General features: G+C 39.3%; 2 protein-coding genes across 7 annotated transcripts; both read right to left on the bottom strand.

Moving 5' to 3' along the window:
- Positions 1-339: 339 nt before the first annotated feature.
- LOC106569023 (retinol-binding protein 2) lies at positions 340-2,686 on the bottom strand. 4 transcript variants are annotated; one of them, XR_006758746.1, is made up of 5 exons: positions 2,388-2,686; positions 1,622-1,904; positions 1,243-1,344; positions 641-843; positions 340-545 (listed from the first exon to the last, which is right to left on the bottom strand). XR_006758746.1 is itself a non-coding variant. In XM_014139952.2 (4 exons), exons 1-4 carry the CDS (start codon positions 2,458-2,460, stop codon positions 492-494), a joined length of 408 nt encoding a protein of 135 aa, XP_013995427.1. In that variant the 5' UTR covers positions 2,461-2,686; the 3' UTR covers positions 340-491. The 4 variants fall into 4 exon arrangements, 1 of the variants encoding a protein (XP_013995427.1); XR_006758744.1 differs by having other exon boundaries at positions 1,726-1,904; XR_006758745.1 differs by lacking the exon at positions 641-843.
- A 3,099-nt stretch (positions 2,687-5,785) lies between these two features.
- LOC106568934 (retinol-binding protein 1) lies at positions 5,786-11,448 on the bottom strand. Of its 3 annotated transcripts, none has more exons than XM_045693931.1 (4): positions 11,266-11,448; positions 8,845-9,023; positions 7,252-7,353; positions 5,786-6,459 (listed from the first exon to the last, which is right to left on the bottom strand). In XM_045693931.1, the coding sequence occupies exons 1-4, from the start codon at positions 11,267-11,269 to the stop codon at positions 6,409-6,411; spliced, it is 336 nt and encodes a 111-aa protein (XP_045549887.1). In that variant the 5' UTR covers positions 11,270-11,448; the 3' UTR covers positions 5,786-6,408. The 3 variants fall into 3 exon arrangements, with proteins under 3 accessions (XP_045549887.1, XP_013995253.1, XP_013995254.1); XM_014139778.2 differs by lacking the exon at positions 11,266-11,448 and adding an exon at positions 9,441-9,650; XM_014139779.2 differs by lacking the exon at positions 11,266-11,448 and adding an exon at positions 9,441-9,631 and having other exon boundaries at positions 7,252-7,311.
- Between the last annotated feature and the right edge of the window lie 227 nt (positions 11,449-11,675).

Below are 11,675 nucleotides of genomic sequence, written 5' to 3'. Positions count from 1 at the left end.
CAAGTTATGGCTTTTCCTCTATGGGGGACACTCACATTAAAATAGCACTGTAAACTGACTCAATTAGTGTAACTTAACTATCTCAGCGACAGGAAAGCTACATCCCACGGACTGGCGCCGATCAATGAACCCTCTGGTTGAGAAACACTGGGCTATACAACTGAGTGTCTAAATAATGATCAGCCGGAGGGAAACTGAGCAATAATGTGGGTACCCATGGTCAACGTTGAGAAGTTTTAGGCTAACATATGACTGTTTCATTTGTATGAAAAGACTAACAACATATTAGTTATGGAAGATTTGCCCGACAAAAATAACATATAGTACCAATAGGCTTAGAAGAGTGAACAATATACAATGCTTTATTCAGATTTGCTTGTGAGTTTGAAACCGTATGACAAGTTTAAATGGTAACAGCAGGAGTTTACTATATTGACACAAGGTATGAGAAAGTGGAGGAATCCAGCAACTGATATCCAGATATTGTCTTTCTATTCTTTTCTCTTAAACACCTGCCTGCAGACTTTGTCCTCACACGTCAGTTCCTGTGAATTCAGAGAGAACAAATCTGAAGTCAGATCTCAGTCTGAGGTCAGATATCAAGTTTGGGATTGGGAGCTTCGGGTGCCATGTTCCTCACCTTATCTCATTCCCTTTGAGGAAAAAGGTTAGTCCTGGTCGATCAGTGCAAATTAAGGAAAGGACCATTGATATGCTACCAGAGATGATAGAGAAAGTGAGAGATTTCATAGGCTCCTTTTTTCTGGTTGGTGCATGGAGAATGAACTAAGTAGACCTGCTATCGCATTGGTGCATTGGAGCCACCCCTTAAGTAGACTGGAACTGTAAAAAAAAAGTAAAAAATAAACAGTTTCTTGCGAAAAGGCCTTTTTGGGTCATTTTTATATTCCGCCGTCTTTGACGCTAACTAGGAATGGCATTCTCCTGTCTGTAAAATAAGTTTCACATTTATATTCTGCAGGTGGCGATATCTCTATGCTGTTCATCAGCTCATGAGGAAGGTGCAACGTTTAGAGAACATTGAGATACAACAGAAGTATAGAACTGCCTGATGTGCAGCACTAACATGTTCTCTCTCTTGCAAAGTAAGGAATCATTTCAGGCCCACATTCATATTTCTACCTGCAATGTTAAGGATGGAGATATTATACTGCTATTTCTGTATTACTACACTATAACTTATCATCAACATGATCAATTAGATAAATAATGTTAACCCACCAGGTACAGTTTGTCTCCTTCAATCCAGTGCTTCCACCCACGGTTGTCCTTTTCCCCTTTCTGGGTACACACTAGTTTGTCCCCCTCCCACACCACAAGAGCCTGTTAAGAAACAGTCAAAATGTACATGAATTGTCAATGTCTGGCTATAAAGGAAACCACATTTGTGACACAAAAGTGAAAATGCTATTATCCGAGATCTAAGGACAGAAAAAAAAGAAGCAAACGGTAAAGTAGAAAAAGATCAAACGGAGGAGGAAGATGAGGATGAGATGGACCGATCTGTTCAAATAGTTTAAAGCTACATCCTTCCCTTCTTCCTTATTTGAAGTAATCGTTCATGTGACCGGACTTTTTATTGTAATAAATCATTGCTTACACCTAGCTAATCACGTGCGATCAGCAGTGATTACATGTACATCCCAAAAAGAGAGCAAGAAGGACGCGTTGTATAAGTATTCGAACACAGCCCACGTGTCCAACCTTGACCACCCTGTTGTCCAGTCCTTTGGTGTGCTCCACATACTCCACCCCCACAGTGAACATCTGCTCATAGTTCCTGAAGGTGCTCAGCGTCTTGGCTTCAAACTTGTCTCCATCCTGGATGATCACTTTGGTCTGGGCCAGCTGCACTGCGATTTTGCGTGTGGCAAAGTCAATGTCTGTGGTAAAAAAAAAAAATATATGGAAAAGCATGAAAAAAGTCTGAAGGATCAAATCACACGCTACATTTGAGTAATAGAGATGTAACTGAAAATAATAACGCATGTTTATAACATCAAAGCTGTCTAAAAGGACACTAGCAATACTTGAGTTGAACCTTTTAGCTCGATGTAAAATATATAATCAAAGCAAAATACCGGTATACAATGTTGCACCACATACATGTTACATATTGCACCTCAGAATACGGTGGTCCCTATGTGAATCTCTCAGTTAACACTGCTGAAAGTACTATCTAAATCTAATGTACAATAGACCTGCATATTGGCACATTATACAGTTACAATATATTGGCAGTGGTAGTGCACACTGCACAGGCACTTGTACATCCCCTTTTCTTGTCATCCTTCTCTACAGATGGATAGAAAAATATAATATATTCCATTGTGGTAATCCATAGAGATAATGAAGAAAGATCTTACTCAGTGCTTTCATGTAATCCTCAAAGTTCTCACTGCTCTCCAACTCCCATTTGCCATTGAAGTCTGCAGGCATGTTGGTTCTGTGGGCTGGTGAACTTTGGGCTGAATCAGAATGGGAAGGTACACGGTGTCCCAGTCTCTTTATATAACAGCCAAGGCCGAGGGCAGAGTACTATTGATAAAGTAGTTGAGTGCTATGGCTATTGGGGGGACAGGAGGGGTGATGGGATGCGAAGAGCGGTCATAGAAGAGGCCTATCGGGAGATACAGTAAGTAGTGCCAATTCACACACACACACACAAAGAGAGAGATAGACCGGCAGACAGATAGGCAGAATGAGACTCATCGAATGAAAAAATACTATTTAACTTTGAGCATGCAGGTTGAGTAAGTTCAAATTGTGAAAATCCAATATCTGCTAATAGAAAACAGAAGGGGGCCATACTTGCGAACGTAAGCAGGTCCCTTGTGGCTCAGTTGGTAGAGCATGGTGTTTGCAACGCCAGGGTTGTAGGTTCGATTCCCACGGGGGACCAGATTGGAAAAAATAAATAATAATGTATGAAATGTATGCATTCACTACTGTAAATCGCTCTGGATAAGAGCATCTGCTAAATGTCTAAAATGTAATTTAAATGATAAGCAAGTGTTTAAAGTTAAACAGGTTCTCACGCATATCAGCTAATTCTTATGTTATATTTACTTGCACGTACTGTAAATTGTAGCTGGTCCCATCAGATGAAGTGATTACATATTGGCACAGTTTTTGCAGCCAATTAAAATTGTAGATGTAGTCCTTAATTTAACATACCTGCCACACAGCACTTTCTGATCATCAAAACAACTAGGCCAGGGATCATCAACTAGATTCAGCCACGGGTCGATTTTTTCTTGAGTGGATAGTAAGGGGGCCTGAACATAATTACAAATAAATTGTAGACTGAAAATTAACAGCAAGAAGCCCAAACAGATATGTTTGACTAAAACATAATTTCAAACCTTGCTTACATTTATATATGATCACATATCTCTTTATTATGCGTGGGAATACTTTGGAACAGATTTAAAAAATCACTTGGAGCTGATTTGCTGGTGTTTTTACAGTCTTTTTTTATGTCCAACCATAAAATTAAAAAAATTACGTAATTTTGTTTGTGCTCAGAAAACTTGGGGACAAATAAAATCACCTCCGGGCAAAATTCGGACAGCGGGCCACCAGTTGGGAAACCCTGAACTAGGTTATCACGTGTATTTGACTGACCGGTCAAATTTCTCTCTGTGTAAAGTGCCTAGTTCATGTAATTGTCACAGATTGTGGCAAGGGTTACAACTTTTTCCCGCCCTTTGAAATGTTGATTTACATGTAGTGTATTGTGTTGAAAAGGGACGAAGTCTACTGCCAACAGCTTGAAATGAGAAAGGAATTGAATTTCAGCCTTGCATACACACTTCTATTGCCAAATAATCATATTGCATAGGCTATATTACATGGATGTGTAAAATCTAAATGTATGCTGACGTTTTATATAGATTTTTATAGTCATCCGTCACATACTCTGTTATTTCACTCAAGGAGGATGATCCAAACTGAACAGTGGAAATAGTTTGCATTCACGTTGTCATCCTGCAGATGGCAGTATTGCAGATTGAAAATACAACGAGGAAGACACTTGGCTGTCATTAGTATATTCTTATGTAGGTTACGCTTACATGCAGGCCTGTAATGTTTTAGAGTTTATGCGTTATAATAAACATGTGTTTTGAATCCTCAACATAGAAGCACGATAAGAGGTGGGCTCGGAACCACGGTTAAAAAGCACTATCGATAACGAGTCCACCACTTTAGCAGTTTGTGATGAGTATAACAATAGCCTACACGACTGCTATTGGACAAATCCTTAACATTTACATTTACATTTTAGTCATTTAGCAGAAGCTCTTATCCAGAGCGACTTACAGTAGTGAATGCATACATTTCATTTCATGCATTTAGTTTTTTTTATAGACTTAAGAATACATTAACGTTACTGTGTGTCAATCTAAATAACATTAAAAAAAAAAAAATCCCCATCAAAATCTGCCCGTTTAAATCAAAAGTTTGGACACACCTACTCATTCAAGGGTTTTTCTTTATTTTCACTATTTTCTACATTACAGAATAATAGTGAAGACATCAAAACTGCAATAACACATGAAATCATGTAACCAAAAAAGTATTAAATCTAAATATATTTTATATTTGAGATTCTTCAACGTAGCCACCCTTTGCCTTGATGACAGTTTTGCACGCTCTTGGCTGAGTAAATTTGAGGGGGGAATGTAGCACAAGGGGATGTGTGAAATGTACTCCTAATCCTGAAGTGACCCACTTGCATATTTTCCTTGAGGTGGTGCGATCGGCTAAAACGCTCGAGGGAGGGCGATCACGTGCGCTAGTAGGGTAGAGGTCCCTTGTTCGTGCCAGGTATGGGCTGAATCTGTAGTACGCAATGAATACATCAATCTTGTGGCTTGTTGGATGCATTTGGTTGTGTTTCAAATTATGTTGTGCCCAATAGAAATAAATGATAAATAATGTAGTGTCATTTTGGAGTCACTTATTTGTCACAAACCGGCTCAAAGTTCGTAACAAAAAGGGAGAAAACGTGGAGATAAGGAATAACAAAATATATTTATTAACTGAAGTAAACTCAATTTAAATTAACAATGGTGTGTGTAGTCAGTAATGTAAGTGAGTGTTTGCGTGCATAAATGTGATAATGAGGGGTGCTGAAAGGTGCCAAAGTAAACAAACAAAACGGCCAGCAAAAAAATACAAACCAAAATCTATCAGTGTCTGCATGGAGAGCGTCTTCTCAATGAATGGGGAAGAAGTGCATCTATCCCGGGACACACGAACCCTTGTGTGTCCCATTTCACTGATGACCCTCCAAGCTCCGTCCACCGACATCCTATTCAGGAAAACAAGAGCAAAGAGAAAGAATTCGGCAGACAGTGGGAGGGTCGTCACATATTGTAAATCAATTATTTATTATATTTTATTGTTTTCCTGGTTACATGATCACAGCATCTTTTTACATTTATTTGTATTCTTTACTTACAGATTTTTTATATTGTAATGAAACAGCAGGGAGCAGGTTGCGAACCCTTGACCTTCTTGCCCGAAGTCCAGCGCGCTATCGACTGTGCAGCAAAACCATGATCGAGCAGCAGTCGATTTCTGCGCTTATAAACCCAGGGTCGTTACAATTTAAAAATACAAATAATGTTTTTGAATGAATTTTGCTGCTTCTCTCATGGCCCAAATATTAGTTGACTTTACATTGGTGAAATAAACACATGCGAGACAAGCATTTCTGTTTGCTTTCTCACAGACAAAAACTCTCACAGACAGACCACATTGTTGAGATTCATTTATTGAGTGATTTTTTCCTATCAAGGGGACACTCCCACATGAATTGAGGAAAAACACAGACAAAGTTGCTGTCCTTTCCTGAACACGTTAGTACTTGTAAATGTTTCTACTAAGACTGCGATGATGACAGCTGCAGGTGGCTATCTGTCACATCTTCTGCTGCCTCTCCATTTCATTTTCATTTTTTACCTCTCTCACCCTCATTTTCCTTTTCACTCTACTGAAACCCTCCTTCCTACTGGTCAAGTTCACCCCCAGTTGTCAACTCAGGGCACAATTAGAGATTGAGGCACTAATCACAAAGCCTACTACACGTACTACAGTGTTAATGTATCCACACACCTATAACATGTCACTCAAAGGAGCTTTCACCCTGAGACAGAGTTACAGTACAAGTGATCGACAGATACGTCACCCCTGTCGTGGATAGTTTGAATGATGGAATGAAATGTGAAAAGATTGATGAAAGGAAGGATGGATGGATGGATGGGTGGATGGATGAGTGGATGAGTGCATTAGAGGGTTTTTTGTCACAGGGTTGGTTTGTGTCTGTGTCTCTCTTGAGCTCTCAGGTAGGGGGAGCCATTCTGTGGTTCCAGTGCTGGTTTAGGTTTTCTTGAAGACCTGCTTGCACACAGCTCCACAAGCTCTCAGCTCCTGCAGAGTGAACAGAAGGTAAAATGATGTTCCATCGAGAGATTAAACAGGATTTTTAATAAATCCCATTGATTAATTATTTATTTGTTTTTGTATACCCCCCTATCATCATTAATTGAGGTAAACAGCTGTGAAGATGTCAAAAATGTTCACAGTAATCAATCTCTTCTATGGAGAAAACCAAAGGCAAAGCACACGTACTTGCAGTTATATTTTTAACCAGCAGAGGCAGCTGCTGTTCAGTGTTCCTGGGCTAAGTCACTCCAGGGAGCCACTCTGCTAATGAATAATTTCATGGCTACTAATTGCGAACATCTGTTAGAATCACTTTGACTAAATTATTTGGCAGTCAGATGCCTTTTACTCAGCTTTGATGACAATAATCATAGCAATGAAAATCCATAATGACGAGGTAATGAAAGTGGTCATACGGTAGTCATTGTCGAGGTCAGTAGATTTGCTAATGTTTATGTATGGGTACACTAGAGGTGCACTACAAAGAGACTATTTTATTGAGGCTCCCTAAACTCCAATTCTATCCACAAAGTGGAGGAATTTTGTCATGGAGTATTTGCCCTGGTGGTCCACACTTAGTTAAAATCTTGTTTGTGAGGTTACCAAAGCCATAAACCAGCTATATTTTCACAAAAGCTTTGAATAAATGTTTTTCATCTCTGCTATTTATTGTCTTACATGTTCATCTGATCTGAGATCTGTTGTGACAAAAAGTGAAATCAGGAACTGAGGAAGAAGACTTGCATTCAAATGCCATGAATGAATGTGTTCTCTTACCAGATGAAGCTCATCCCCCTCCACCCAATGGGTCCAGCCTCTTCCTTCTTTCTCTCCCTTCTGCACACACACCAGATTGTCTCCCTCCCATGAGATAGTGGTCTACACACACACACACACACACACACAAACACCAGATTGTCCCCTCCCTGAGATAGGAAGAGGCTCCACCCCCCCACACACACACACACACACACACACACACACACACACACACACACACACACTTTTCTTTTCTCAGCATAGCAAAATAGTGTTCTAATTTGTTCAGTTTATGATGGAGAAAACAATATGCTAGAGGACTTCAATGAGATCTTCCTCCCATGTTGTTGAAGTCACCAGCTACTCAACAGAGAGTAATCCATTTTGAGATTAACTACTCTACTCATCAGCATCTTCAACACACGACCTAATGCCAGTTCATATTCATACCAACAAAGGAGTGTTCTCCTAGTGTTAAAGGAAAACTCTATCTTTTGGTATTTGTTTCATTAGTCCATTGTTGACATAGTTCCAAAAAGTTTTCAAGATATGTAACTTTCAAAAAACAGAAATTATCTCCATTATGATGCATTTTGCATCATATGATACTACGTTTAGCATCATGCAAAATGCATCAGTGTAGGATTTCTGTATTTTGAAAGTTACATATCTTAAAAACTTTTTGGGACTATGTCAACAATGGACTAATGAAACAAATACCAAAATATAGTTTTTGGGTCCAGTTTTCCTTTAAGTAATAAGGACTATAAAGTATATTTCAATAATTCCCATATATTATACACACCAGCGCTTTCATGACATAAACAAGTTAGGATTCAACTGTATAAATAGTCATAAAGGTATAGTAAAGTTATAGGTATAGCAAAGTCTCACAAATGGTAAGTTACAACAATACAGAATATAGTTGGCCCAGTGGCCAATGACGGACTTTCATTCCCTGATGGTACTTGCAGCAGCCTACAAGGTAATGGTTAATGGGCTTGGAAAGAAATCAGCCTACAGGCTTACAAGGGCTGTTCTTTTTTGGGGGGAGAAAAATATGCAGATCCTAATCAGGTCCCAGGAAAAAAATCTAATCAGAATTAAAATTGTATCATCCAAGTTTTTCTCAGATCTCCTAACCTTCTCAACTTGTCCTCTATTGCCTGATTCCCACTACAGGGCAGAGCCAAATTGTATTGTGATAGCTTGGATATTTAGTTTTCACATTGTCCTTTTCAGCAGTTCCAGCAACTACGGTGGATGCCCAACTAGGCAAGCACAGTGCAGCTAGGTTTCGCCTCAGTTAGTGTGAAAAGCCCTTATATGTTTTCAAGGACACCAGTGTCTTCTCTAATGTAGCAATCTACTGCTTCCCCCTTAGTCTCAACTCAAGGCCCCTTGTGTTCGCAGTGGTACCTCAATCAAATATTGATGAGCACACATAAGGCCTGCCATTTGGGATCTCACACTAGAGGGAATATGACAAACCACTCCTGAAACATCAAAATGAATCCTTGTTCCGTATCTCTAGTCTCCAGAAATACGTTTTGGATAGCCTTTTAAAAAACAACAACTGAATGTGTGATGGAAATGTTGTTGTCAACTCACCATGCATTTCCTGTCATCCACCCCTGACAGATCCTCTTCAAACTCCTTGCCAACATGGAAATCCATGTTGTAGTTCTTAAAGGTACTGAGGGTCTTGATGACTATGTGGTCACCGTCGTGACTGATGTCTTTGTCAGGCTTCAACAAGGTGGCAATTTTCCTAATGGCAACATTTACATCTGTGTGATGGGTCCCCAAAAAAAGGAAAGAGAGAGAGATTAACACTGAGGAGCAGGAAGGCTACAGTCATCTATAGCCTAACATCACTTTCATAACCTCTGTTTCTGTATAGGTCATAACTGGATCTAATACCAGGAATCTCGCTATTTTTTGGGATACTTTCTAAATTTGCAGCACTTTCAAAACCATTATTTTAAATGACACAAGCAATATGTCAGTATCTACACCTGTGCGCCAATAAACATACTTTTGAAATATACTAAATTCCATAACATTAGCTAGGTATATTAATGCCTAGAGCTCAATATTGACCCAGGGCGCAGTGGTCCAGCAGTATCCTTGCGCATCATCCATTTGACTGAAGTTTTGAGTCCCCCTTAAACTAATCATCCCCCCAAAATGCTGTAACAACTCACCGAGGGCCTTTAAGTACTCCTCGAAGTTGTTATTTGAGATCATTTTCCAATACCCATTCAGATCAACTGGCATATTGGCTGTGTTTCTAGTTTCCTTACTTCCAGTGAAATGGGCAAAGGAGATCCGATATCGCTGTTTACTTGCGACGGAATGCACGACTTCTGTCCAGGCCTCCTATTTGAACCAGAACCCCTTTAATCCGATTACTTAATAGCTTTTTTTTTTTTTTTTAAACAAGAATTGGAAACTCCCTCCCTCCCTCCCACCACCGCTGATCCGCGCAAACTGCGTATTTGGAACGAGCCATACATCAATTAACCCCTGCCTAGACTCAAGAGAACAGGCTGGGGACGAGATTATATATATGGGACCGTTGGGTAAATTGAGCCATGGGGTAAATTGAACCACCTTTGAAACCATACACAAAATGTATCATTTGACCAAATATTTATGAATAGGTCATCATTTCATGGAGTCCTTGAAGGAAGAAACTACATGGAAAAAGTGGTAACCAAATTAGGTCCAAAAAAACGGATTATCACCAACTCCAATTCATTTATTGTGTTAGAGGTTTCATGATGCTTGCATCTAAACCAAAGTAGATCATTTAAAGATGGTTCTGTGCATCAGTTGGGGTCTCTATAAGCTTCAATATGAGGTCCTAAACCTATCCTGAAAGTGCAGCCATGTAGCCTGTGTGGGCTAATATAGTAAAACATTTTGCCTTGGAGTAAATTGAGCCAATGGCCATGGGGTAAATTAAGCCAATGGCAAGTTGAACACATGTAAGTGTTTTCTTCCCAGGAATGATGCAAGGCATTATCGCTGGGATATGAGGTAAGAACAGGTTCTGGCAAATGTTAAAAGTGTTTTAAAAAGTACAACTTGTTTGTTAGATGTTAAGCCTGTGTTAAAATATGCTTAAAATGATTAAAAGACAATAAAGCGATTGTGATTGTGTTGAATTTTGATTGGGAAATAAAGATATAAGCTATCAAAATAAAAAACTATGAGAGTCACACACTCTATATATAAACTCATAGTAATTTATTGGGTAAATCACCAACGTTTCGACAGTACTGCGCCTTCTTTTTATAGCTTATGGTTCGCCGTTAGTCAGCACCTCTACATAAAATACTTTTCTCTGGGTGTGCGCCAGCTCATGTTTTTTTATTCGGGATATAAAGTTTTTTTTGTTGGTAATATTTCATTCAGTACAGACATTTGTAGTTGGCTTAATTTACCCTGTCCCTATGCTCAATTTAAGTTATGTTATACCAAGAGACACTTCTTTTGGACAAACTATGTTCTCAAAACCGTAAGGTTGACATGATTATATACAGGGATACTCAACATCCTGAAATATATGTTGATATCTTTGTTAGAAATAACACCATGGGTGTTTCTCAATACAGCCGTGCTCCACACTTTCATGCTCCGAGTGCATTCTCCGACCGCGTCCTCTTGAGTAAGTTCTTGTGAGGACGAGAGTGTGGAGAATGCATAAAGCAATACATTTGAGAAGCACTCGGACTCCACTTACTGTTTAACCTGACGCTTCCACTGAACCTTCTTCCAGCCAGGGCAATGGCAACAATAGACAAAACAAGATATGCATAAAAAAACTTCATAATTATCAGCTAGATATGCGAATTGTAATAATCTAACATAATAATATAGCCAGCCAGCTAGTAAAACAGGAAAAAATGACCTTAAACTAATGTTATGCAAGGTAAATGTACATTTTCCGCTGGTAGCTATAGTACCAATTATTCGTGGCTAGCTAGCTAGCCAGTTAGCCCTATTGACGTACTATGGATTTACCCATTTCGTGAACCGTCTTCGAGCCAGGACAACAATGGAAAGAGATGAAACAAGATATACACAAAACAACCGTTTTACTTCATAACCTTCAGCTAGCTATATGTGAAGCGTAATAATGTAGCTAACCAGATAGTTTAACAGGCAAACGGGGGAGTACACATTCGAGAAGTTCCCTCCGTGCTCCGTTTCGCATACTTTGATTTGGACTCATACTTTGACCCTCCCGTGCTCAAATTTGCGTGGTTGTACAGTAGTATACATTTTGAGAAACACCCCATATTCCCTTGACGGAGTTATGCGGAATGTAAAAAATGGCTAAATTTACCCCACTTTCCTCTGCATTAAGGCATGTGCTATATGTTTAAAAGTGCTTAATAAGACCAGTTAGGAGTATTTATCTTATCAATTCG

Source organism: Salmo salar, chromosome ssa14 (genome assembly GCF_905237065.1).
Source record: "Salmo salar chromosome ssa14, Ssal_v3.1, whole genome shotgun sequence".
Lineage (NCBI taxonomy): Eukaryota > Metazoa > Chordata > Actinopteri > Salmoniformes > Salmonidae > Salmo > Salmo salar.
The sequence above is the reverse complement of the archived record's forward strand: the minus strand, read 5'-3'. Positions and strand labels throughout refer to the sequence as shown.

Bases quoted from the DNA above. Each gene is read 5' to 3' on its own strand.
- LOC106569023 (XM_014139952.2), bottom strand. From the start codon at position 2,460: ATGCCTGCAGACTTCAATGGCAAATGGGAGTTGGAGAGCAGTGAGAAC. The intron at 1,905-2,387 runs GTAAGATCTTTC...TTTTTACCACAG, and splicing joins GGATTACATGAAAGCACTGA to ACATTGACTTTGCCACACGC. The intron at 1,345-1,725 runs GTTGGACACGTG...GTTTCTTAACAG, and splicing joins TGGACAACAGGGTGGTCAAG to GCTCTTGTGGTGTGGGAGGG.
- LOC106568934 (XM_014139778.2), bottom strand. From the start codon at position 9,513: ATGCCAGTTGATCTGAATGGGTATTGGAAAATGATCTCAAATAACAAC. The intron at 9,024-9,440 runs GTGAGTTGTTAC...CCCATCACACAG, and splicing joins GGAGTACTTAAAGGCCCTCG to ATGTAAATGTTGCCATTAGG. The intron at 6,460-7,251 runs GTAAGAGAACAC...TTCACTCTGCAG, and splicing joins AGGGGGATGAGCTTCATCTG to GAGCTGAGAGCTTGTGGAGC.